The 27196-nt window shown below is 39.9% G+C and overlaps 1 protein-coding gene across 1 annotated transcript in view; it reads left to right on the top strand.

The window, feature by feature from the left end:
- The window catches only part of RP1 (RP1 axonemal microtubule associated), a 54506-nt gene that overhangs the window by 18164 nt on the left and 9146 nt on the right, over positions 1-27196 (top strand). The window contains exons 2-3 of the mRNA XM_026014469.2: positions 6337-6474; positions 26365-26990. Coding sequence (XP_025870254.2) covers positions 6456-6474; positions 26365-26990 — 645 coding nt within the window. The 5' untranslated portion in view covers positions 6337-6455. The remainder of the gene's footprint in view (positions 1-6336; positions 6475-26364; positions 26991-27196) is intronic.

The raw sequence follows: 27196 nt of genomic DNA, 5'->3' as shown, positions 1-27196 counted from the left end.
TGGCACTGTGGTTCAGAGCTGGGTGGGCTCAGAATCCAGACTGGTACAGGAAGCACTTTCGGGAGATGAGAGCAAGTAGTTGGGCTGGAGTTTAGGAAAGTAGCTGCAGTGTTAGGATCTCACCACGGCAGGAGGCAGGACCCAAGAAGGAACTGGATAATGGGCTTTGGTGACAGAAAAGGACACAAACTGACATTTCAGCTTAGTCCGAAGTTTTATAATGTTAGGTCTCAAGTCAGCGTCGCAGCCTGTAGGTGTAGGTCACTGACAGTCCCGGGGGGACAGGCTATCAAGTGAGATTTACAGGAAGAAAGAAGGTTGCTGACTTTATAATCGCTCTAACATAGGTCTACTTTGATTTCAATGTCCCTTGGTGTTTAGTTTTTACTCAGATACTGGATCTTCCATCTGAGAAGTAAAATGTAAGGGAATTAAATAAACATTTCTCGAAAGTCTACCATTTAAAAAGGACTTGGCTAGGCATTTTTCACATGCTACTCATTGAACTGTGACAGCAGCCTATGACATAGTTATTTTTATTTCTATTTTATAGAAGATAGGGAGGCTCAGAGGGGTAGGTAAGTAATTCACCGTATTGTCACAGTTAAAAGTGGTAGCCTTTAGATCCAGTTCCAGGTCTGCATGATTCTGAAGTCCCCACTGTTTCCATTCCACAACACTGCTTCCTACGGAGGCCCAATGACTCTGGAGGCGGGGCTTGGCATTAAGTGTCAGGTGCTGTTGACTTTCTCCCTGCCTGCTTCTCTTTCTCCTTCTCCTACGATCTCTTAAAGATCCATTCTTTCATTTTCCCCCAATCTTAAAAAGTAGACTTCATTTTTTAGAGTAGTTTGAGGTTCATGACAAAATTGAGCAGAAGGTACAAAGACTTCCCATCACTACTGTAGTAACTACCTGACAAGGCTTCAGACTCTATAGCAATTCTAACATCCTTCTCATAGTAACCAGAGTGAATTCTCTAAAATGTAAATAAGATTACTTAGTAAAGAAACTCCAAACTCTTTACCATGGTCTAGACGTAAACAGTCTGATCCCTTTTTATTCCTCTGATGTCACCTTTCTTTACTGTCTACTTTGTTTATATTTTCCAGCCATATTAGCCTCATTTCTGTCTCAGGGCCTTTGCACTTGCTGTCCTTTCTGTTTGGAATACATTTCTTCTATATCTTTGAATAGCATTTTCTTGTCTTTCAGATTTAAGTTTCATCTTAAGTGTCCCCTTCTTAGAGAGGACTTCCCTGAGAAATTGAGTGACCCTTATCACCTTCTACTAAATTAACCTATTTTATCTTTTCCAAATCACTTCTACACCTGAAAGTATCTTATTTACTAATTTTCTTTTTCTTTTTTCTTATTTTAGCTTTGCATTACATAGATAATCACCCCAAAGCTAGTGGCTAAAATGGCCACTTACTGAACTTACAAATCTTTGGGTGAGCCAGCTGGACTGGGCTCAAGTGAGTGATCTTCTGGGTTAGACTGGGCTTACTCATGCATCTATGGTCAGGTAGGTGGCTCTGCTTCTGAGGGCTGCTTCTGTTGGCTGGGGTGCCTAGAGCACCTGGACTAGGTTTCTCTCATTATCTAGCAGGCCAGCCCAGGCTTATTCATATAGTGGATAATAGAATTCTCAGGAGAACAGAGTATAACTGTTCTCTTGAGGTTTTGATGTTGGCATAATGTCACTTCTGCCTCATTCTATTGGTCAAAGCTACCCAAATTCAAGGGGTGGGTAATAGACACCACCTTTTCATTTACAGATTACATTGTAATGGGTTGTGGCTATAGGGAAGGAATACATGCTGGCAAGCATTTTTGCAAACAACCCACCAGACAGTGTATTCTTGCAATGCATCCGAGGCTATTAGCATCTGAATCCCTTTTTGAATCTGGGAGATTACCCACTTTATGGCTCTTCATAGGGCAAAGATTCTTTCTTTCTGTCGGAACCTAACAAGCTATATAGTTTCTTTTCATTTTCCCCCCTTTTAGGCACAGGCACTTGTACAGGTTGGAAGTGAACAAGGTAGACCAGCAGGTTCCCTGTGAAATTTATTTTTTGGTTAGAGTGACAGCAAAGGTGACTGTCCTAGGCTGGTTTTATTTGCAGGATAGTTGTGCTCCTAGTAGAAAAGCAGCAAGAATGTAAGCTGTGGCACTTCAGGCTCTGCGGCAGGCAGGTGATTTCTTCATCAGGCCAGTTCTTAGAGAAAGATAGAGAGAGAGAGAGAGCATTAATGCATGAGGGGAGGGAAGGGGAGGAGAAAGGGGGGCTGCAAAGGAAGAGGGAGAAGCAGGCTTCTTGCTGAGCAGGGAGCCCGATATGGGGCTTGATCCCAGGACTCCAAGATTATGACCTGAGCCAAAGGCAGATGCTTAACGGACTGAGCCACCCAGGTGCCTCTCATTAGGCCAGTTCTTTTTTTTTTAAATTTATTTATTTATGATAGACTTAGAGAGAGAGGCAGAGACACAGGCAGAGGGAGAAGCAGGCTCCATGCCGGGAGCCTGACGCAGGACTCGATCCCAGGACCCCAGGATCATGCCCTGGGCCAAAGGCAGGTGCTGAGCCGCTGAGCCACCCAGGGATCCCCAACATTAGGCCAGTTCTATGAAAGGTTTTATATGTTGTTTCTGGAATCTTAAGTTTGAACCTCATTCTTTAGACCTCTCATAGATCCTGTGACCTACTCAGTATTCTTTACAAGACTCCTTTTCTTTGTAATCCTCCAGGGTCAGATTTGGTTGCTTTGCCACAAAGAGTTCTCTTCCAGCAGTTGGTATCAGGAATGAAGTTAATTTTTCTCATGTAACAGCAAGAATTAGGTGGTTGTCAGGTTGGCCCAGCTGCTCATACAGCTATAAGGATTCTTCTTCTATCTTCTTTTTTCACGCTGTTGCCTCCTGCTAGCTCCATGTATTGCTTTCATGTTCCAGGCAGGAAAGGGTGGCACTAGCTGCGTTTGTTTCTTTTATAAAAAAAGGAAAAGTGTTTAGAAGTACCCCTTTAGATCTTCCCTTACACTGTCTTAGCCTAAATAAGATCACCTAGATTACCAACTTGAGAGACTCGGAGGTGAGTATCTAATCTCTCTGAGGAAGGCACAAAAGGAGGAAGCTAGAGAATGTGTGTTGAATAAAGTGATGACCAATACCCCTCACATTCTTATTCATCCTCTTTATAGAGATGGTTCCTGAAGATCAGATGGTTCCTGCTTCATTCACTTTCTCTCCAGTGTTTAGAACAGTGTTTGGAAAATTCATTGAGTGGCAATATTGGGAGATTCTTTCTTTAAAATATATCTTATCTTTTGTTTCCATTACAGAACTACCATTTTATTCAGACCAATTATTAAAGATTTGTTTGTTACAGATCTGTTTTCATGCTGTATTTCTTTCTAGTCTTTCCCATCCTCTGTCTATATTACATTCTGCTACTAGTGTATCATCTTTAATGCCATTTTTGTCCTTTTTTTCTTCTCAAAAATCTGTATTAGTTATCTTGTAAATCTCAATCTCTCAGCCTGGGATTCAGCTCCTTGCATTAGCTGTCTGTTTACCTCTCCCCATCAGCAACTTAAATGGTAATCACTCACAAATCCAGCTAATCTTGTGGCCATCTGGTATATGCTGTCATACCCACTATATGCAGAGTGACAGACTGCAGGGCTCATGGGGCAAAGGCAGGAGGCTTCACTGTGAAGGGAATAGGCGAGATACAGGGAGGGCTCTCAATAAAGGATGGCCTCCATGCTGTTTTGTTGAAAGGGGTAGGGCAGTTACTATTCACTTTGAACTTGTCTTTAGTCTACAGTCTCATTGGTAGAACTCTTAACAGGCAGAGAGTCTGACCAGGTTGAAGCAGGCCTGGGCTAGCTCAGTCCAATCAATGGGGTGCTTGTGGCAGTCTTTTGGGGAAGTAAAGCATAAACCTTTTTGAGAAGTGGAGTCTTTTTGAGAAGTGGAACATGAGAAATGGAACATGGATCAAGAACAGCAGATTGAAACACAGACTGGTCTACAGGGCAGAGAGTACAGGGAAGGCTGAAGTTCAGGGGCATGCAGGTGTCCCAGGGCTCCCTAGAGCAAATAGGACCATGGACAGTCAGCCTTGGCCCTTGTTGGTCTGAGACTGGGGAGGCTGAGCCTATAGTTTATAGGACCTCACTGTCGGCAGCCAGATTGTGTTGGATCATGCAGGGACTCACAGCATCACCCTCTTGCTTCTTTTCTTTACCTTTACAAATGTTCCACTTTTTGTTAGAAACATTCTCTTCTGGTGTGCTTAGAGGGACATTCTGAAAATCGTGGGGGACAATTATGATATATCTCAATTTATTTGATGAAAAGTAATTTGAACCATTTTTACAATAAAACAGTATAGATACAGATAAATTTGACATGTATAGACACAGATAAATTTGACATGATGTTTTTCAGGCAAAATTAAGAGTTAAATTTCAGGGATCCCTGGGTGGCGCAGCTGTTTGGCGCCTGCCTTTGGCCCAGGGCGCGATCCTGGAGACCCGGGATCGAATCCCACGTCGGGCTCCCGGTGCATGGAGCCTGCTTCTCCCTCTGCCTGTGTCTCTGCCTCTCTCTCTCTCTGTGTGACTATCATAAAAAAAAAAAAAAAGAAAAAAAAAGAGTTAAATTTCAAACTTTGATTAAAACTCCAGTCTATGATTATACATTCATTCATTTTATTAGGGGTGCTAGGATGGAAAGAACAGAAATAGAGAATTCTAAGACAAATCAAGGGCCACTAGAGACACTAAACATTATGGAAGTGGTTCATTAAAGATACGTGTACTAGGAATTTAAACTGAATTAAAAAATTTCCATTTTTAGAATGAGTTAAAAAGACCATGCTTGAGATTTTAAAAAATATTCTCTAATAGGAAAGGAAAGTTCTTGATGATAGCATTTGGTGCTAAGGATTAGAATAAAACTGCAATTTGGAGACAATATCTAAATGCCTTTTTTCATAAGGTAAAAATGTGAAGTCAGTCTAAAAGAATTTCAAGGTATTTTTCTCACTTAAGAAAATAACCTATTTCTCTCTTAAATACATCCTTCTGCATATTGTACTTTTATTCAAAAATGTCCATGTCCTCTAAGCAATAAGGATCTTCTGAACATTTAAAATTAACAGTCTGATCACTTGGATGGATTGAAACTTTTCAGTGTCATTGTTTCATAGCAAATTGGAATCTTCAAGCACCTAAATATCTTCCTGTGGCAGGGTGCTAAGAATGCACCAGGGGAGTTTACACCAAATCACTCTTTTTCACTGGCAGCTTCCGATAATTGATTTGAAATCCCAAGAACTGCTGATCAATTGAGAGAGAAAATTATAAACCTCGGGTCTACTTACCTGATTATTTTAAGCAGGAACTGCTTTATTGTTCTGCCAAGGTATTTAGGAATAATTTTGTGTACTGATTCATCTCTTAAACATAGCTTGGTTATGCATATTTTGAGGATAACTTCATTTTCTTTCACTCATACTGAAGTTGTTCCTTTTTATGGGAAATAAAATATATTCCTTAACAATATTTTGAACACTCTTAAAGACTTTATGGAAAAGGTGATTTATCTCTGACAAGCAAATTTTTTTTAAGATTTTATTTATTTACTCATGAGAGACACAGAGAGAGTGAGAGAAAGGTAGAGACATAGGCAGAGGGAGAAGCAGGCTCCATGAAGGGAACCTGATGTGGGACTCGATTCCAGGACCCCAGAATCATGCCCTGAGCTGAAGGCAGATGAACAACCACTGAGCCACCCAGGTGTTCCGACAAGCAAATTTTTTAGAGAAGCCCATTTTTTTTTTCATTCAGTTCTGACCAAGTGATTATAACTTAATAATTTGTCCTGAATTAAAAAATAAGTTTTGTCAAATGATAAATTTTAATTTAGAATAGCTTAAATTCTTGGGATGATAAATTTTAATTTAGTACAGCTTAAATTCTTGGGATATGTAGGATTCTACTTCAATAATACTATTTCTCCATAAGACTGTAACAGACTTCAAGACATTTAAATCAGAATCATTTGAATTTTAATTTAGAGTACATTTAGATCAGTTTCGTCTGATCAGCCACTAATGGAAATGTGAAATTCCACTGTGATTTGGGATCTTTCTGTTATCTTAACATGACCTAGATGATCTTGTCCATTATAGGACAAGATATCACAACTATAAATATATAATTTCTAAATATATCCATATCACAACTATAAATATATAATTTCTAAAGTTTGCTCATTTCATGAGCAGTAATCTTCTTTTATCACAATTCTTTCTTTCAGCAATTCCAAGACACAGGCTACATCCTGGACTTGAATGCCTCTAAAATCTCTTGCTTATTCTGACCTCTGTCTCCTAATCTCCAATCATTAATAACTGCTTTTTGAACATCACCACCTGGATGTCTTTCTATGACCTTAGTAAGTATGTTACAATGGAACGGATTTATGCAATTCCTGATTTAGCATTCTCTCCTCTTGTGAGAATTGTTGTTAACGACACTATAATTTTGCTAGGCTTAAAAAATATGAGTGACTCCTTTAAGCAAGGCCACCACAAGCACTTAGTAAGAGCCAACTCGTCATTTTTGCTCTTCCTGCTTCATGCAAGTTTTTCTGAACTGTGCTCAGTGCTGGATTCTTTAGTTACAAAAGATTATTCATTTAAAGGATTAAATAAATTACCTATCTCCTTGTCCTCCACAATCAACCTATTGTTATGTTATTTTGGGTCTATCTCTGAAATTTTGGGGGGAATAATTTCCTTCCTTTCAATTCCTATTTTCATTACTCTAAGTCAGGTTCTCAGGAACTCTTGATTTAACTATTTTTAGAGCCACCTCACTGGTCTGTCATCACAGTCTCTTCCCTCCAAATTATCTGACTTAGCAACGTCAGGGAAATGTGCAGTTCTGATGATGTCACTTCCCTGATCAAAAATCTTCAGTGCATTTCCATGTTCTAGAAAATAGAATCAAAACTCCTTAGCCTGGCATTTTTTGATCCTCCACACAGACAGGATTCAACATTTAATGGAGAAGATTACTGCAGGGTGGTTAAGAGGCTGTACTATTTACTGTCCGTCTTTTGGTAAATTACTATTTCTTTCTCAACCCCAGTATTCCTACCTGGAAAACAGGAATAATAATAGTACATACCTCACAGAGCTGTCGTGAGGATTAAATAATTTATTTAAAGAATTAAACATGGTGCCAGGCACAAAATAAGTAATCAATACATTTTATCATTGTTATAGCCCTGTTAGATGAGTTGATAAACAGATATTATTCATGGAACTTGGTATCTGTTCAGTTCTACTCTGTAGGTTTTACAAGTGGGGACATGAGTCTGCTTATAGCACTGGGAATTCTGGTTTCCCACCATTTAGTTCCCATGTATTTCTCATTAGCAGTTATTTCCAGGTGAAGGGCTCTGCCTGTTGTGTTGTATGGGCACACTGAAAACTGTTGTGACCACTTCCCTAATAGCATTAGTCATAAAACCCAAAAGTCCCCTAATTGGTGAATGGAAAAAAAATATATGGTATGTTCACACACTAGAATACAAAGGAATGTTGTACTGATATATGCTCAAACATCACCGAACCTCAAAAACATTATGCTAAATAAGTGAAGCCAGACACAAAAGGCTCCATGTTGTATGATTCTATTTATATGAAATGTCAAGAATAGGCAAATCTATGAAGACAGAAAGATAACTGGCTGCTTTGAGCTATGGGTGGAATTGAGAAATAACTGTAAATGGGGTCAAAGTGTTTTTCTGGGTTGACTGAAATGTGTATATATAGTTATATGTCATTTTATCACAGGTGTAACCATCATCACAATTAAGACACAGGATTATTTAATTCCCACAAAGATCTCCCTTGGGCTACCCCTTTATGGTAACAGCAACAACTTCTCCATACCATCTCTACCCCTGACAACCATCAATCTATTCTCCATCTCTATAACTTTACCATTTCAATAATTTTATGTAAATGAAATCATACAGTATGTGAGTCATTTCCATTTAATGTAATTTTTGGTATCTTAGTGGTTAGGTATGCCATATTATTTTTTAATTTTCCATTCTGTTTTTTCATTTTTCTATTTTCTCTTTCATGCCTTCTTGTAGGATACTTGAATAGTTTTTAGAGTTCCATTTTGATTTATATATATTATTTTTGAGCATATCTCTCTATGTATGTTAGTGGTTGCTTTAGGTATTACATTATACATATATCAGTTTACTGATGTAGACATTTTACCAGTTTGAATGTAGAAAGCTACATTTAACTTCCCCCGTTTATAATTGTTTTAATATTTCCTCTCCATACATTGAGAATTATATAAGGCAATAGTATACTTTTTGCTTCAAATGTCAAAAATCACTTAAGGATTCAAGAGAAGGAAAATCTACGATATTTATTCATATTTTTGATCTTTCTTTTTTTAAATATTTTTTTTATTGGAGTTCAATTTGCTAACATATAGGATAACACCCAGTGCTCTGTTGCTCTTTCTTCCTTCCTAATATTCCAATATTCCTTCTTTTATCATTTCCCTTCTATTAGATAGCTTCCTTTATTAATTCTTTTAAAGTAAGTCTGCTGATGATAAATTCTCTTAGCTTTCCTTCCTGTGAGCACATCTTGGTTACTCTTCATTCCTCAAGGATATTGTCACGGGATTTGAACTCTAGCTGACAGCTCTTTTATTTTAGCACTTGAAAAACAGTTGTAATTTCCTTTTGACCTCTCTGGTTTCTGGTGAGAAATCTGTTGTCATTCAAATTGTTTTTCTCTTAACAGATAATGTGTCATTTCTCTTTGCAAAATTTTTTTGTCTTCAGTTTTCTAAGTTTGATAATGAATTATCTTGGTGTAAATGTCTTTGAGTTTATTGTCTTTGGGGTTTAATCAGCTTCTTGAATCTGCAGTTATGTTTTACAAAATTTGGGAATTTTTCAGCCATTATTTATGGGAATATTTTTTCAGCTCCACTTTCTTTCTCTTTTCCTTTTGCAACTCAGGTGACCCAAATGTTAGCTATTTTGTTAAAGTCCTAGAGTTCCCTAAGGTTCTGTTTATTTTTCAAAAAATCTATTTTCTAGTTTTTGTTCCGATTGGGTAATTTCTATTGTTTTATCTTCAAGTTTACTGATGCTTTCTTCTGTCTTCTTTATTGTGCTGTTGAGACTATCCATTGGGCTCTTAAATTTTAGTTATTATATATTTTCAGTTCTAGGATTTCCACTTGTTTTTTTTCTTTTTAAGATTTTATTTATTTATTCATGAGAGACAGAGGCAGAGACACAGGCAGAGGGAGAAGCAAGCTCCATGCAGGGAGCCCGACGTGGGACTCGATCCTTAGACTACAGAATCACATCCTGGGCCAAAGGCAGGTGCTCAACCACTGAGGCACCCAGCCATCCTGTTGACTGTCTTTTTCAGTCAAGTTCAGATTTTCCTGGTTCTTGGTATGGTGAAATTTTTTTCATCTTAGATATTTTGGGTATTATGTTATGAGATTGTGGATCTTATATAAAACTTGTGTTTTAGCAGATCTCCTTTGACATAATGGAGTACCCTCTCTTTACTGACAAGTATAGATAGAAGTCCAGGTTCCCTATTGCCTCATTTGACACGCTGGGGAAGGGAAACCTCATTACTTCTGAGTGGAGGTGAATTTCAGGTTTCCCGTGTGGTCTCACTGACCCTGGAGGGTGAAATGCCTCACTACTCCAGAATGGTGGTGAAAACTTTGGCTTTTTTTTGGGTTCCTTCTGACACTTCCTCTGACATTGCAAGGAGGGGAGCAGTGTGGATCCCCTACTGCCAGTTGGGGATGGAAGTGCTGGGTCCCTAATTGGTCTTCCTTGATGTCATCTCAGCATGGGAAAGGGAGGGATACCACACTGAAGCTGGGAAGGGATAGAAGTCAAGACTTTCTAAGGCAGTTGGAGGTTTTTTTGTCCCTCATGGTGTGTGGTTGTGGTTGGCAGCTATTGTTTCTGCTTTGCTAGGGTTGCCCCTTTCCTGGACTTTTGCTAGAGAGAGCTGGCTTCTGTTGGGGCATTTTTTTTTATCTGCTCCCATTGGTGTTTCTGGGTTGTTGGCTTCTCTAGTACCAGTCTAGATGTATCAGGCAAAAAGACAAACCAGGAAACAGATTGTCATATCAGTCCTTGGGTCCTAAGATACCTTGCCTTCTGCCTCTTCCTTGGAATCTTTCAAGGTATTTGTTTTATATATAATGACCATGGTGTTTAGTTGTACTTAGCAAGAGGAATAAGTAGTCTTTTGTTAAAATCCTGTAGGTCCCTGAGATTCTATTTATTTCTTTAAAAATCTAATTTCTCTTTATTGTTCAGGTTAGGTAATTTCTATTGCTCTATCTGCAAGTTCACTGATGCTTCTGTCTTCTCCATCATGCTGTTGAGACTATTAGGCTTTTAAATTTCAGTTATTATATATTTTCAGTTCTAAGATTATATTTAGTTCTTTATATCTTCTATTTCTTTGCCAAGGCTTTCTTGGTCTGGATAATACATTTTAATCAAGTAATTGACCCTTTTTTTTTTTTTTTTTGCCACTCTGCTTTAGGATGTAGAAGTATTGATTTGCATGATCTATAAGGAACTAGTATAATGATAAAACAGGCAAATAATGGAGTTTACTAAGATAAATAATGGAGTTTTACTAAAAATACATCCTTTTCACTATAAAAAATTAAGCTTTGAAATCCCATAATAAGAAAGTAAGATAAATAGAAATAAAACCAAAAGTATATTCAAATTGTAGATATGTATAATTTTCTTCTCTTAAAAAGAAACGGTATTGTCAAAAACTTATACATAAGTATTCATAGCAGTATTATCCACAAAGACCCAAGACTAAAAGCTCAAATGCCCTTCAACTGGTAAATGAATAAGTAAAATAAAACAAAATTTAAAAATCCATAATATGAATTACTATTTGGCAATAATAGGGAATGAAGTATCAATACATGCTACAACATGGATGAACTTTAGAAACTGCTAAACTATGCTACGTGAAAGAAGCCACATATCACAAACGACCACATATTATATGATTCCATTTATATGAAATGTCCAGCACAGGCAAATCTGGTTAAAAAATGGTAAAAAAAATAATAGGGGGAAATTTAACGAAAATTAGAAAGTCTTATACATAGTTACTATGTTAATCGCAAATATCATGACAACAATAATCTGTGTATACTGAAATCTCCGATTGTTTTTTAATTTTTTTATCTCTGAAGTCTTCCATTATTTTCTCAAGTCCAGCAAGTATCCTAATGATTCCTGCTTTAAATTCTCCATTAGGTACATTACTTATATCTGTTTCACTTAGATCTCTGGCAGTGACCTCACCTTGTTCTTTCGTTTGGGATGACTTGCTGCCTTGGCATTTTGTCCAACTCTCTGCCTTCTTCTATTATGTTTGAAAAGCCTGTTATGTTTCCTGGCCCTGAGAGTGAAGGCTTTACAAAGAAGAGGTTATATGGTGTCCAGGGCCTGATGCTTCAGGAAGTGTCTCTGGTATGTGCTCTGTGCACTCTGCTGTTGTGTTTTAGCTGTTTTATCCCTTGGTCAAGTCATCGGCAGAGGCCCTCCTTGCCTGCAGTGGGCAATGTTTGGTCCTTGGTCAGTATATGGTGAGTTTTAACTAGGTGTGCTGTGGTTTGCTTGTTAAATGAGATCTGATACTACTTCCATTAGAGCTGAGGCCCTGTAGAACTCTCTGGTGGGGAGACATGATGTGGGCAGGGGTTTTTGCTGGTTATCTTGGGAAGGGGCCTGCTGCTCTGGGACTGAGGCAAGATTTACTGAGAAGGGCAGCCACCACCACAGTGTAGGATTGTGGGACTTGGTATAAACAGGGTAGGCATCTAGTGTCCGTGCTGCGCTGCTTACCTACCACAGGTGACTCTGTGTTTATGCTGAGAGGCAGAAGAGGGAAATAGCTCCTGCTGGCTCCTTTGTCCTTGGAGAAGAATCTGTTCCAAGAAGAGGGAATAATCTCCCTGCTGTGTGCCCTAGGTGCTCTTCAGATCCTTGTTTCCAGGTTGTCTGCCCTGCCCCCCCTCTCTGGGGTTGTTTGCCTGCCTTCTCTCCAGGAGGAGGGCAGCACCCTGAGGGCTCCATCCCAGCCAAGCCAGGCTACTGCTAAAACTCCAGTCTTCAAGCCCTGCTGCTTGCAAGAACTCACGAAAATCAGTTCCTTTTGTTTGCCCAGCCAATGGCTTTGGGGAAATGTTCTTGTGCAATCCCTTGTACATTCTCCTGTCTCTCCCCTTTCCCCATGACCAGAGCTCCCTGCCCTCCACCGCACCCATGATCCATTTCTCCCCCAAACCACATCTCCATACTCCCTATCTTCTTCACTGTGGCTTCTTCTCTCCCTTTAGTTGTGGAGTTTGTTTTATCAGTCTTCAGGTTGATTTCTGGGTATTTGGAATGAATTGATAGTTATCTAGTTGTGTTCAAAGGATGACATGAACCTAGGATCTTCCTACTATGCCACTATCTTAGGCCCCCCTACCTATACCACACCTGTGTGTATTGAAGTTTTTGCTAGTTATCTCTCCCTTCCAAGAAGCATCCCATCCTACAACATTTTGGTTAGTTAAGTATATTTGGGCTGAGTTTGTCTCCCTGTTAGGCACTAAGCACCAGGAGGACAGAAGCTGGGCCTGCCTTGTCTACCGTCACATTGTAGGATCCAGCACAGGTCAGAGATCAGGCTCTTTTGCTTGGTTTTGCAGGACTCTAGGTTACAGACAGGCATGCTGAGGTATGGGAAAGCTCTGTAGTTGGGGCCAGGAATGCCTAGGTTCAGCCCGGATACAGGTAGTGAGCTGTGATGGATATATCCATCCATCAGTCATCAGGAATGGATGGATATATCCATCCATCCATTCATCCATCCATCCATCCATCCATCCATCCATCCATCCATCCGTCAGGAAAAATCAAGAGTACCGACCAAGAAATGGTCCTGTTCTATGATCGTAGCAGGTCAGTACTGTGCACTGTGAGCCAGGCTTTATCATCTCTTGGCATCACTTTACATTTGTGACTCCCAAACCTTGGTGCAAACCCTGGTGCAGCCTGCAAACCTACTATACCTCTTTGTTCAGTTACTCTTCTACTCCATTACTATTCCACACTATTCTTCCCAGATTATAGCACCTCCTCCGCACTTGCACCCTCAATGGGTAGCCTCTTATTAGAGGTTGCTGATACTAGAAAAGTACTCTGGGAAGTTTTACGTCTATCTGCCTTCCTGCAGCTCTGTGTGGGAATCCAGGCTCAACATAGAGTCTGCTTGTCCTTATTATTCCCCCTTCTGCCCCTCCCACTGGCTCACACTTGTCAGGCTCATGTGCACCCCACCCCTGCATGCCTTCCTGCAGATAGACGTAAAACTTCCCACTGTTTTATTACTGTTACTAGGGAAGATCTTCCCTGCAAACCCTGCTAAGGTGTGACCTCCACTGTGCATTAGATCCCATGTCTCTGCTATCCCCTCAAGGACACTGCTCCAGCAGTTCTTGCCTCTTGCCGTCTGCATTGAATCTTCCCTTTTGACTGGATCATTCTTGTACATCAGCATAGTATTTCTGATATTGAACAGGAAAATCAAACCAAAATTAGCAAAAAAATTAACTCTACACTCTGGCTCAAATCCCTCTTCTTCCAGTTTTCTCTTTCTCCTATTCCACTGAGGCTTTTACCTACTCTGTTCCACCAAAACAGCTTTTGTCAAGGTTACTGATAAACTCTACACTGCTAAAGCCCATACCTAATTCTTGGTACTCTTCTTAATTCCTTCCTTGCTACCTTCTTTTTTTAAACACTTGCTTCCCATGGCTTCTAGGACACCACTCTGTTGATGCAACCATTTCTTCAACACCTCCTTTGTGGGTTCTTTCACATCTCTGTATCTGTTATACTCTCAAGTGCCCTACCCTCTTACCTTGACCATTCTCTTCTCTGTTTATACTTATTTCTTAGAAGTTCTCATCTAGACTTAATCAAATACCATCAGATTGTAAATGACTTCCAAATTTTCCATCAGCTTGACCTTCTAGTATACATATATCTGATTGTCTACTTGATAATTCTACTTGGATGTCTAATATGCTCTTTGAGATGATGTTCATCACCATCTCCCACCCTCCAGACTGCTACTTCTGAGGTGTTCTCTGACTGAACAATCAATAATTTCATTCTTCCTGCTTCATTGGACAAGAACCTTAGTCATCTTTGATAGTTCTTTTGCTCTCATTCCTCACAGTCGATCTGTAAAAATCCACATCTAATCCAGCAGCAAATGCTGTCAGTGCTATAGTGGAGATGTCCAGTATCTCACCATACCCGCCACCTGCACAGCAACCCTCTTGGCCTGAGCCACATTCATCTCTTGCTTGGATTATTAATCACTCTATTAATGGCCTTACTTTTATTTCTTTTTAATAATTTAATTTATGTAATCTAACAATCTAATTTATACCAACTTAATTTCAATAGCACACAAAATCTCTGCTTCTATAGTTTTGTCATCTCTTCTGTTATTGACATCACAAATTAGTTTTTTATACATTGTGAGTGCAGTGATATTTCTTAATACTAGTTTGTATGCATTTTTATTTTAAATCACGTAGAAAATAAAGAATGGAATTGCAAACCAATATTAAAATAATACTAGCTTTTATAAGTTGCCCATTTTACCTTTCTAGAGATCTTTATTTCTTCACATGGTTTTGAGTTACTGTCTAGTGTCCTTTCATTTCAACTGCAGGGACTCCTTTTAGCGTTTCTTATGGGGCAGATATAATGATAATTAACTCCCTGAATTTTTGTTACTCTGGAAGTGTCCTAATATCTAATTTTTGATGGGTGGTTTTTGCTGGACATAGAATTCTTGGTTGAGTTTTCTTTTTTTTTCTTTCAGCACTTTGAATACATGACCCACTGCCTTATAGCCTCCAGGGTTCAGCAATCAGTTGATAATATTATTGAGGATCTCTTAAATGTGAAAAATTGCTTCTCTTTTGCTGCTTTTAAGATTCTCTTTGTTTTGGCTTTTGACACTTTACGTGTCTTGCTGTGGGTCTCTTAGTTTATCTTACATGGAGCTCATTGAGTTTCCTCAATTTGTAAATTTATGTCTTTCACGAAATTTGAGGTTTTTCGGGGTGCCTGAGTGGCTCAGTTGGTTGAGTGGCTGACTTATCATTTTGGCTCAGGTTGTGATTGCAGGGTCCTGTTATTGAGCTCTGTGTGGGAATCCAGGCTCAACATAGAGTCTGCTTGTCCTTATTATTCCCCCTTCTGCCCCTCCCACTGGCTCACACTTGTCAGGCTCATGTGCACCCCACCCCTGCATACCTTGCTCTCCTGTGCTTTCTCAAATAAATAAATAGAATCTTTAAAAAAAATAAGTTTTTCAGCCATTATCTCTTCAAATATTTTCTTTGTCTGTCTCACTCTCTTTTCTTCTTCTGGGAGAAGGACTGCATATATTTGTCTGTTTGATGTGCTATAGGTCCCTTAGGTTCTGTTCACTTTTCCTTGATTTCTTTGTGTTCCTCAGACCCAATAATTTAAATTGTCGTGTCTTTAAAACCTACTGGTTCTTTCCTTTGCCTGCCCAAATCTGCTTTTTAAACCACTCTGGTGAATTTTTCATGTCAGTTATTGTGTTTTTCAGTGCGAAAATTTTTTATTTCCTTTCTATTTTGCTTTTTAATTGATATTCTCATTTTGTTCATGTATCAATTTCCTCTCTTTGTTGATGTCTTTCTTTAGCTCTTTGAGCATCTTTCAGACAGTTGTTTTAAAGTCTTTGTCTAGTATCTGGACTTCCTTAGGGGTAGTTTCTGTTGATTTATTTTGTTCCTTTAAATGGGTTATACTTTCCTGTTTGTTTGTATGCCTCATAATTTTTTTTTTATTGTTGAAACCTGGACATATGAGTCATATATTTTGATAACTCTGGAAATCAAATTCTCTCCTCCTCCAGGATTTTTAGTTTTTTTTTTTTTTTTTTAAATTGTTGTACAGCATCTCTTTGCCAAAGATCAGCCTAGGGTGAGAGCTTAAGGTCTTTTCAGGTCTTTTCTGAGCTCGTGTTTTTCCCAGGGTATGTAAGGTGACTTTCTAAATCTTCCCATACACAGTTACTTCTGAATATGCTGGCCTTGAATGCCTGCTCCCCAAAGGGGGAAAAAGTAAGATCGGAGGGGGAAAAGTCCTGGTGCTGTTCCTTTAAACCCTATTAGCCACTTCAGCCAGTAGGGGTTGCAACAATGGGTACCCACCTCTGGGTGCACCTCCATGACCAGAAGCAGTAATCAGCCATTAGAACACAGAACCACATTATTTGGAGGACAAGGTCATTATTACCCACCTTGGCTTCCCTAAGCTGCTTCAGGGATGCAGCCTCTTGTCCCCCATAGTTGGCTGCCATATAGGGCTGGAGGATGAGACATAGATAATTACTACCATGCTAAGCTGAAATAGATAAAAATTGACCACAATTTTACCAGCCAAACCTTTCCCTGGTAGCTGCAAGCATTCTAACAGACTGCAGAGTTCCAAAATAGTTGCTTCAGGCAGTTTCTGCCAATGCATGTGCTGTTCAGGTGTTCAGAGTCCTAGCACTTTCTATCCCACTATCTTCCCTCTCATCTACCCCTATGTTTAACTCCAGTTTTATTTTTTTTTAAGATTTTATTTATTTATTTGAGAGAGAGCACAAGCCAGGGGGAGGGATGGGGGGGGGGGGGCAAAAGCAGACACTTCCCTGAGCAGGAAGCCCGATGCAGGGCTTGAACCTGGGACTCCAGGATCATGACCTGAGCCAAAGGCATACACTTGACTGAGCCACCCAGGCACCCCTTCAATTCAGTGTTTAATACAATGAGAGATCTGTTTTAGATCCAAAGTAATAAAGTAATACTTCATAGTAATCTTTGAAATTATTCCTCTTCTCAAAAGGCTCCTTTAGTTTCTCATGTCAAACGAACTGTGTTTAAGTCAAAGTCTTTACAAAGGGTACAGGCCTTATGTAACTTGACGTCCTACTTCTCTAGCCACCCTGACCTTCCTATCACTTCCCAAGTACTTCACATACTTCCCACACACTCTATTTTTTTAAAGATTTTATTTATTTGAGAGAGAGAAAGAGAGAGTGGGCACGCACAAGCAGGGTGATGAACAGAGAGAGAAGCAGACTCCCCACTGAGCAGGGAGTCCGACATGGGCTCAAACCTGGAACTAGGATTGTGACCTGAGTCAATGGCAGACATTTAACCGACTGAGCCACTCAGGCGCCCCCACACACTCTATTTTTGACTCAGGACTTTGCATTTACTTTCTCTCTAGGAACACTCTTCTCTCAGATTCTTAAATACTTTTCCTCCACTGCTTTAAGGTTCCTGCTCATATATAACCTTCTCAAGGAGGTCTTCCCTGACCTTCAGCACTACCGTTCCTACTTTGCTTCATTTTTCTTCGTAGCACCTAGCATTGTGTAACATGCTGAAGACTTGTTTGTTCATAGTTTGTGCCTGATGGATAATGTGAGCTCCATGAAGGCAAAGATATTTTCTGTTGCATTCACTTCTGTGTGTGCTTAGTGCACAATGTGTGCATTAAATATGTGTAGAATGAATGAATGAACAAATGAATGAATAAGGAAGATAATGTGAGAAACCCAAAGGCTACAGGGCAGTACTCCTATGGACTGAATGATGTACTCCCCAAATTTGTATGTTGAAGCCCTAATCTTACAATGTGATAGTATTTGGAGATGGGGGTTGTGGGAAGTAAATAGGTCATGTGGGTGGAGCCCTCATAATGGGATTACTGCCCTTACTTAGAAGAAAAGACACAAGTGAGTTCTATCAGTCAGGTAAGTGGAGCACTCTTACATTCTCTCTCCACTCTCTCTCACCATGTGAGGACATAGTAAGAAGCTGGGTGTCTTCAAACCAGGAAGAATGCCCTCACCAGCAACCGAATTTGTTGGCACTTTGACCGTGGACTTCTCAGTTTCCAGAACTGTGAGAAAGCAATGTCTGTTTAACCCACTCTATTTATAGTATCCTGTTATAGCAGCCTCAGTGGGTTAAAACAGATCTCAATTTCAAAGTCCAGGATAAGTGTAATGTGAGGAATGGTTTCCAAGACAGAGACTACCAGGTTCAACAACCAGTAATTTAATTTCAACAGAATGGACCCTATACAGAGTTCCATGTGAAGTGGATGGAAATGACAAAGGTTATATTCCATGCTAACTGCATAAAATGATTATGCATCCTGATAAAGTCTGATATCTGCCCTAGGTTCCTTGGGCCTGCCTGGAGAGGTAAATTCTAGCAGTTAAGATTAGCCAGGGTTCTTTAGGTATATTATATATCTATATATATCTATTAACATACTGTATTAAACACAAGCAGAGGATCATTCGTTTGGTCAATATTTATTGATTGTCTACTATATAGAAGGCATTGAACTGTTTCTGGAAATTCTCAGGTGATAAGTAAGTTGCATGTCTGGTGCTTAATGAGCTTACTGACTAAGAAGCTACCAATTGCATTGCAGTATGAAATGTGCAGGGCATATATTTTTACAGATAACAGATTACAGTGGAACGTATCTATTCACCAGGGAATTTTTATGCAGTGGAAACACAAGGGTTCAAGAAGGGTTTCTGAGATGAACTGAGTATTGGAGGAAGAGATGCAAAGGTGGTTGGTGATGCAGGGCAGGGAGTTTGGGCTAGGAGAAGGCATTCTAAGTACAAGAAGCAATATATGCAAAAGTTTGGAGCCACATTTAAGAAGTATCAGGTAATTCAAACTATCGAGTAAGACACATGGATTGAAATGAAATTGGAAGGTAAGCTGGTGTCAGATCATAAATGGCGTGGCAGGGTAGGGTGTGGTGATGTTTTACTAAAGGCTACAAGGACCTTGGGAGTGTTTTAAAAGATTAACATGGAAAAAATAATAATTTCCATTAATTTTTAGGACATTTAGGTGCTCTGCCAAATACATAATATGTGTTGTCCTATTTAATCCTCACAATGAGACTATAAGGTAGGTATTTTCTCACAGTTTCTGGCCAGGAAAATAGGCATAGAGAAACTAAGTAAATGGCCTGAGGCCATCCAGCTAAGTGGAAGGAACAGATAGGATGTGAAGTCTGACCTACTTCAAAGCATGTATGCTTAACCACTGTGCATTGGACTCCCCGTGATCTGGCTATTCTGTCAGCAGCGACCACCTAGAATTTAACAGTTTAGACATGTCAGGCAGGTTGCCTCAGAGGTCATGGCTATCAAAGCCATTAACAGGGAGGAACCTTAACATGAGCTGTGCCATAGAGACTTTTGGTATTTCTCATACTTAATATAATCAAAGTGTGGTCTAACATCAGCAGCATCAGCATCAGCAACAGGGGATTAGAAATGCAGGCTCTCAGGCTCCACCCGAGACCTACTTAGCCGCTACAGTTCAGCAAGATCTTCAGGGGATTCATCTGCAAATTCAAGCTTGAGAAACAGTGGTGTGGACTTCCCACACTGCTGTGTGCTAATACAAGTGATGCGAGGGAGATAGCATCATGGCATGATTGGGCAACAGGTGCACTTGGTCCCTCTTCTTAACTGAAGTCCTGGGAGTGCAGCATGTGTTACAGGAGATTCTTGGAGAAGGAGAGTTCCTTCTTGCTGATGCACGAAATTTTACTCTTCCTAGAAGTGCCCAAAAGACTTCCTTTAGCTGACATTCCTTCACTGTTGAAATAAAACCGATAGATGTGAGTTGTTTATCAGACATGGATTGTAGGATTCAAAATAAAGTCAACAGAAATGCCTCATTAGCCTGTAACTATTTAGGGGCAGGTTGTATCTCATGCCAAATTTTTAAAATGTGCCCTTTTATTTGGAGCTAGTAATGATGCCATTCATATATATTGGTACCCTGTAAACATAAATTTCTTTATTGAGTCAATAGCCATGTCGTTGTGTGAACAGTGATGATGATAAATGGAGGTTCGTATCAAAGTTAAACACTATTGTTTCTCTTATCTACACCTCTCTCCCTCCATCTTTCCTTCCTTCACTCAGTGACTCCCTCTCTCCCTTCCCTCTCTTACTCTTTTTTACTTTTTAATAGGTGACATGTTATGAAGTCGGTATTTATCAGGCAGAGTGTGCCATTTCACGAGTCTTTTTCCTTTCGTGATCTGTTTGGAGACAGCATTTGAGAGCACATGTTTGAACCCGATCCTTTTTTCCTGGAGGACCCCTTACATTGTTTTTGTGGTTCAGAGCTGAGGCAGGAAGCCTGATAGGAAATCTGACTAGGTAGGGTAACTTCAAATCAGATTAGACTACAGGTAGCCATTAGAGGCAGCAGGTGTCACCTCAGGTGACAAAGTCCTGAAACATGCTCAAATCTCATCATGATTAAGCAAAGCGGAAGAGTGCTGTGTATGCAGAAGCATAAAATCACTTTGTCATGTGGTGCCTCTTTTATTTGTCTTGTGTTATGCTGAGCAGCCAAATTGTTCACATTTACAGCCATTTTCATTAGAACTGCATTGATGCAGTAATAAACAGGAGTGCTTAAATGACTACCATGAGCAAATACTGACTCAGAGTTACTTGTCAAAGAATGATAAAATGTCAAACTATTTCATTTTTAGCAGCAGAACAGTCTTTTCTCCTTAACATAAATAAATGAGAATTTAAGACTGTCTGAGAGAGAAAAGCTCATGGATTGGTGATCTGAGAGTGATACTGGGTAAGCAAGACAAGGCAAGAAAAACTCTGATTAGGAAGACTTCATGACTGTGGAGCGTGCTAGGAACTGGTTTGTTTCTGGCTGTGGTCTCCTTAAGGTGAATTCTGTCTGGTGATTAGCATCACTTTGGATTAAATTAATTGGCTTACTCAGTCCCGGGGTGGATACGCTAAGAATAAATCCAAAGACATTAGTTTCTTTGCATGAAATGAGCAGGTTACATATCCAGTAACATTATATGAATTATATAAACAACTTAAAACAGGTTTTTCTTTAAAGGGGACATTTCAAGTTCTGGTAAGTAAACTATTTGAAATCTTTATTTTGAAAGCAATCTGTGTTTAGCTAGCTGTATTTTATTTTCCATTTTATATCTAGCTTGTATATTTGTATTCCATCTTTAACCATTAGGAAAAAAGAATAAATAGGCTAGAAACCTTCATAATTTGCTGATATTGAAGTAGGAGAGAACTTCAGTATCAAGAAATCAAGAAATTCTAGTGTATTCAAATAGGGGTAGGTTTTTTTTTTTTTTTTTTTCTGGTTATAAGAACACTACTTACATATTAGAGGAATCTGAGCAATCCATTAAAGAAGGAAGCTGGTTTTAATTCAATAATGCTGTGACCACCATAGGGGAGAATTGGTGTATTTCCTTTTTGAACTCCCATCCTTAACCCCACCTCACAGAGTTATGATAAACTGTGGAATGAATGAATTTTTCTTGTAATGTCAAATCTCTGAATCACCATAGAACTAACTTTATGAATATACCAATGAAGTAGAAGTCTACTTAATTCTTTTTCTGAACTGCCTGAATTCCTAGTGTATTGTAGAAAATTAAGATATAATTAGTGAAATGATGCATGTGCATCTTGTAATTCTGCAGTGTGTTTTGTCAAGTGAATGGTGGTAAGAAGCTATGGCCCTCTTGGTAGAGCAACTATTTAGATCTGAGCAGTACAGGTATTGAGAACAATGATGGCACAGATAAGCATAATCATGGGTATGGTGAACCATTTATGGTTTCACCATAAATCAGTGAACCAAATGGTGTTAAAAACATCTGCTTAATCTTAAAAATTGATACAAATATCATGATAGTTCTGCAGTTTGACTTTTGGCAATGAAGAGAATGCAGAGAAGAGGTGAAGATACTGGTAGCATGCTATCTAGTCACTGGAAATAGATTTCACTATAATGTGGGCTGTGGGGAAGAGATTTTGTTTATCAGATCATTTGCTACTTCTAGGAAAAGTCAGTGGTGAGAAAAATGGAGGGTCTTAGGAATCTAGCTTCCTTATTACTTCTTTGCACCTCTACTTTTCCTTTGCACCTGCTGGGAGAAGAATTAGACCACTTCAGGCTACTTTGTCCCCCTAGATATCCCTCCCCTAAGTATATTACTGCCTTATTCAACTTTAGAGGGCATGGTACTTACTATTTAAAAAGTATGGAAAGAGATATTTTAAAATTTCCATCTACATTCTGATCAGTTTTTAAAGCTAAATAAGAAGGTTAAGACAAGGTAACTAAAAGGTGTGAAGGGGCTGGTAGCTGTTTCACAAAAAGGGACACTCTACTGTCAAGACTCACTGACCACATTCTTGGTCTTGCTCATGTCTTTGGCAGAAGCTATACTTCTTCCTGGAGGGCATCTCCACCATTCTGCCTCTGGCATCTCAGCTTTATGCAGGCTCTCCTGTAGAAACTGCCATTTCCGAGATCCCTGGGTGGCTCAGAGGTTTGGCACCTGCCTTCAGCCCAGGGCGTGGTCCTGGGGTCCCGGGATCGAGTCCCACATCGGGCTCCCTGCTTCTCCTCTGCCTGTGTCTCTGCCTCTCTCTCTCTCTGCATCTCTCATAAATAAATAAATAAATAAATAAATAAATAAATAAATAAATAAATAAAATAAACTGCCATTTCTTCCAACCCTCAGTGCCAATCTATCAGGCTCAACTAGAGATCCCTCCTTGATATTCTCATGACACTCCTACTCTTCCTTAACTGTGCTATTGAATTTCTCAGTGAATTTCCCATGGAAAATGTAGGACATATATATGATTATATCAAGGCAAAGATTGAAACATTTCTTCTGGGAGGAATCTGGCTTTGTCCTTTCTTCTTCAATAATGATATTGTGCACTGGATCCACACAGATCCTTTAATTCAACAATGATACTGAATATTCATCATATTCTGTATTTCACATACAATGCCCACCTTACCATTGACTCTTAAACCTCACTTGCATGAAAAAAATAAATTAAAAAAAAAAAGTCACTTGCATGTACACAAAGTGTCAGCACTTTCCACCAATGACTTCTAGGCATTTTCAGAGATCTTCTTACATGCAGTGAGGATCCTATGAAAAAAAAAATTATATATATATATATATATATATATATATATATATAAAATCTTTTTTTTTTTTTTTTGTCTACAGCTTCCTTCTCAAGGACCCTGGTAACCATCTTATAGGTTCTTTCTCTATAAATGCCTCTCCATTGCTGGGCATATGGCATCTTCCCAGGACCTGGTACCTTCAGTTCGGGGTCAGGCAGCTAGGATAGCCCAATGGGGGCCACTTCTTCCCTCCAATTGTCTTTATTTTCTAGGTTCTCTTTCCTGGTCCAAGCACAAAATCTCCATTTTTTTATTTGAGGGGGGGAAAAAAGCCTCCCAAAAGCAAACCCCTTAGGCTATCAGCTTACATAACTGTGTCTTAACTTGATAACCAGGTCATTGGCTCTCCAAATAGTGAGATCCAGACAGAAGACTATTGCAATTAAAAGCTTTGCTATGTGCTTGTAGGTAAATATAATTTTCCAAAATTAGGAGAAAATGTGTTTTATTCATACACTATTAATGTAAATGATTTTAAAATAAGTATGTAAGTAAACTAACCTAAAAAGTACTTGGAGGCAAAGAGTCCTGACGTTTTTATTAAATATTGAAAGAATTCATCCCTCTTATAGTTAGTGAGGGCATGGGGATTAAGCAGCATGCCCAAGGTCAGACCACAGTTTATCAGCTGAGGATAAGAGGTGCAGTTTTGCTGACTCCATGGCGAAGGTGGATTTCCCAGCTTCCGAAGCACAAACCTGCTGCAGCTGCCTTTATTGTCTTAAGTACTATAATTACTTTCAACTGCTTGTCGAAGGGAGTGGGGGAGACATATATAAATTCTAGTTTGATCTCTGAATGTATTTTCCTAAATTACACATAAAATTTGCAAATCATATTGGAGATACACGAAGGATCTTAGGCAACAGTTTGCAAACAGTTAAGTAGATGATTTGGGCCAAACTTATAGCTGATTTATAATGACAAATATGCTTTTTTCATCTAATACTGATCACGTTTATTTAGTTTGTTCAATTTGTCCTTAAGGCTGCAGGGCATTCTTACTCTGTCAAAAGACACTAATAATTACATCAACTTAAATATAGTAGAAAATAGTCACAGTATGCTACAAATGAGAAGTGAATCCAGAACCAGACAAACCTTTCCATGAGCTGGTCACTTGTCAGACTCTGGTTTCACTTATGAAGTAGGAGGGAAAAACCTGAGTGGCTGAAAATGGCTCTTAAATTCCCTCCTGAAATAGTTTTTTTTTTTTTTTTTAAGATTTTATTTATTTATTCATGAGAGACAGAGAGAGAGGCAGAGACACAGGCAGAGGGAGAAGCAGGCTCCCCACAAGGAGCCCGATGTGGGACTTGATCCTGTATCCAGGGATCATGCCTGGAATGGAAGGCAGACGCTCAACTGCTGAGCCACCCAGGCGTCCCCCTCCTGAAGTTTTAATTTAATTATTTTTAAAAATATTTAATTTATTTATTTGACAGAGAGAGAGCACAAGCAGGGGGAAAGGCAGAGGAAGAAGCAGGCTCCCCACTGCGCAGAGAGCATGATGTGGGGCTCGATCCCAGGACCCCGGGATCATTAAGTGAGCTGAAGGCAGATGCTTACTTAGCCCACTGAGCTACCCAGGTGCCCTGAAGTTTTAACTTTAGAACCACTAATGGGAACAGTACCTCCACTTTCTATAGCTCATAGCAATGCTATCATTCATTCAAAATATTTAATGAAATGATTCCCAAAGAAGGATTAATGGTGCATAATCTCCCTGCATTTTTTTTGTATATTTTTATATTGGAGTTCAATTTGTCAACATATAGCATAACACCCAGTGCTCATTCCGTCAAGTGCCCCCAACAGTGTACCTGCATGTTTTAAAAAAGATTTAATTTATTTATTCATGAGAGACACAGAGAGGCAGACATGGCAGAGGGAGAAGAAGGCTCCTTGCGAAGAGCCTAATGCGGGACTGGATCCCAGGATTCCAGGATCACAACCTGAGCCAAAGGCAGACACTCAACCACTGAGCCACCCAGGTGCCCCTACCTGCACTTTTAATAATCTGTAATGGAAACATTTTACATTAGTTTAATATGGCCTTTATTTAAGGATTTACATCCTTGTTCTAGAATTTAATGTCAGAAAACATTTCCTTCCAGATGAACTCATTTCGTTCTACCCAACAATTTGAACTGGATAAACTTTTCCTGTCTCCCCCTTTTTTCCCTTCACTGGCAGGACATGCAGAACTAAAGGGATCAACTGCAAAACTCTTCTCTCATCGGATGGCTTTTGATGCGTGTCTCTTTTGCTATTTTTTAATTGTCCAATAACACCTATTTAGTTTTTAGGATCTGCAAAATTTAGCGATGTATGAGAAACAAGTATTTATCCATAGTTCTGCCAGTCAGTGATAATTACCGTCAACATTAGGGCTATATATGTTTCTGGATTTTTTTCCCCACTAGCCTAATAAATATGTATATGCTTGGCAATGGCACGGTATATGTATTTTATAAACTGCCTTTTTCTTATGATCACTTTTCTACGCTGATAAATATAGACTTCTAAAGTAATGTTTAATGGTTGCATAGCTTCCTAGGGCATGGGTGTATATATCATAATTTATTTAATGACACCTTTATTCGTGTCTTTAGTTTGTTTTCATCTTCAAATTATAAATACCCAGGCATCCCTGGGTGGCGCAGTGGTTTGGCGCTTGCCTTTGGCCCAGGGCGCGATCCTGGAGACCCTGGATCGTATCCCACGTCGGGCTCCCGGTGCATGGAGCCTGCTTCTCCCTCTGCCTGTGTCTCTGCCTCTCTCTCTTTCTGTGACTATCATAAATAAATAAAAATTAAAAAAAAATTATAAATACCCTTATTGTTTCTTTTCTTTTTCTTTTCTTTTTTTTTTTTTATTGTAAGCCCCTTAAAGTTCCCTTTCAAAATAGGCAGGAATAATGAATGAATGAAATGCTAGGAATAGCCAAGATACCCACAACTCTAATTAGATTGCATTTACGTTATCATGAATTCTTTATGGTGCCGTCATGGTGATGAATAATTATCCTTCCCCCCCCCCCCCCCCCCATTCTCAGCCAAAATGAGCGAAACCTCTTCCACTAGTGTTTCCATGATTCATCGGTCTTTTGAAGGTCAAGGTCCTCCTCGCCACCTGAGTGTCATGCATCCTGTTGTGGCCAAAAAAATCAGCTTCTACAAGAGCGGAGACCCACAGTTTGGCGGCGTCAAGGTGGTGGTCAACCCTCGTTCCTTCAAGACATTTGATGCTCTGCTCGATAACTTATCAAGGAAGGTGCCTTTACCTTTCGGGGTGAGGAACATCAGCACCCCTCGGGGACGGCACAGCATCACACGGCTGGAGGAGCTGGAGGACGGCGCGTCGTACCTGTGCTCCCACCACAGGAAGGCGCAGCCGGTCGACCTCGACAAGGCCCGCCGGCGCCCGCGACCGTGGCTCAGCAGCCGGGCCATCAGCGCGCACGCGCAGCGCTCCCCGCCAATCAGCGTAGGCGCCGCCGGGGCTCCCGGCATGCTACGCGCCCCGCGAAGGCTTCTGGTCTTTAGAAATGGCGACCCGAAGATGCGGCGTGTGGTTGTCATGAGCAGAAGGGTCACGCCGAGCTTCCAGGCTTTTCTGCAGCACCTGACAGAGGTCATGCGGTTCCCGGTGACCAAGCTGTATGCCACGGATGGAAGGAAAGTGAGTGTTCTGCGCGTTTCTCACGTGTGAGCTCGCGTCACGTAGGATGTGGATGGAGGCGCCCGAGAATGGAAGGCTTCACGTGCACGTGTGTGTGTGTGCTCCCACCCTGGTGGGAGGGTCCCGGCTCACGTGTGTGGGTGGCTCTACTGTTCTCTGGTCAGAATCCGAGGAAGCGATTGCCATGAGGGGCTCTTTTTAATCTC

Source organism: Vulpes vulpes, chromosome 13 (assembly GCF_048418805.1).
Source record: "Vulpes vulpes isolate BD-2025 chromosome 13, VulVul3, whole genome shotgun sequence".
NCBI classification, from domain to species: Eukaryota; Metazoa; Chordata; class Mammalia; order Carnivora; family Canidae; genus Vulpes; species Vulpes vulpes.
Note: the sequence above shows the minus strand (reverse complement) of the source record. Positions and strands in the feature narration are given on the sequence as shown.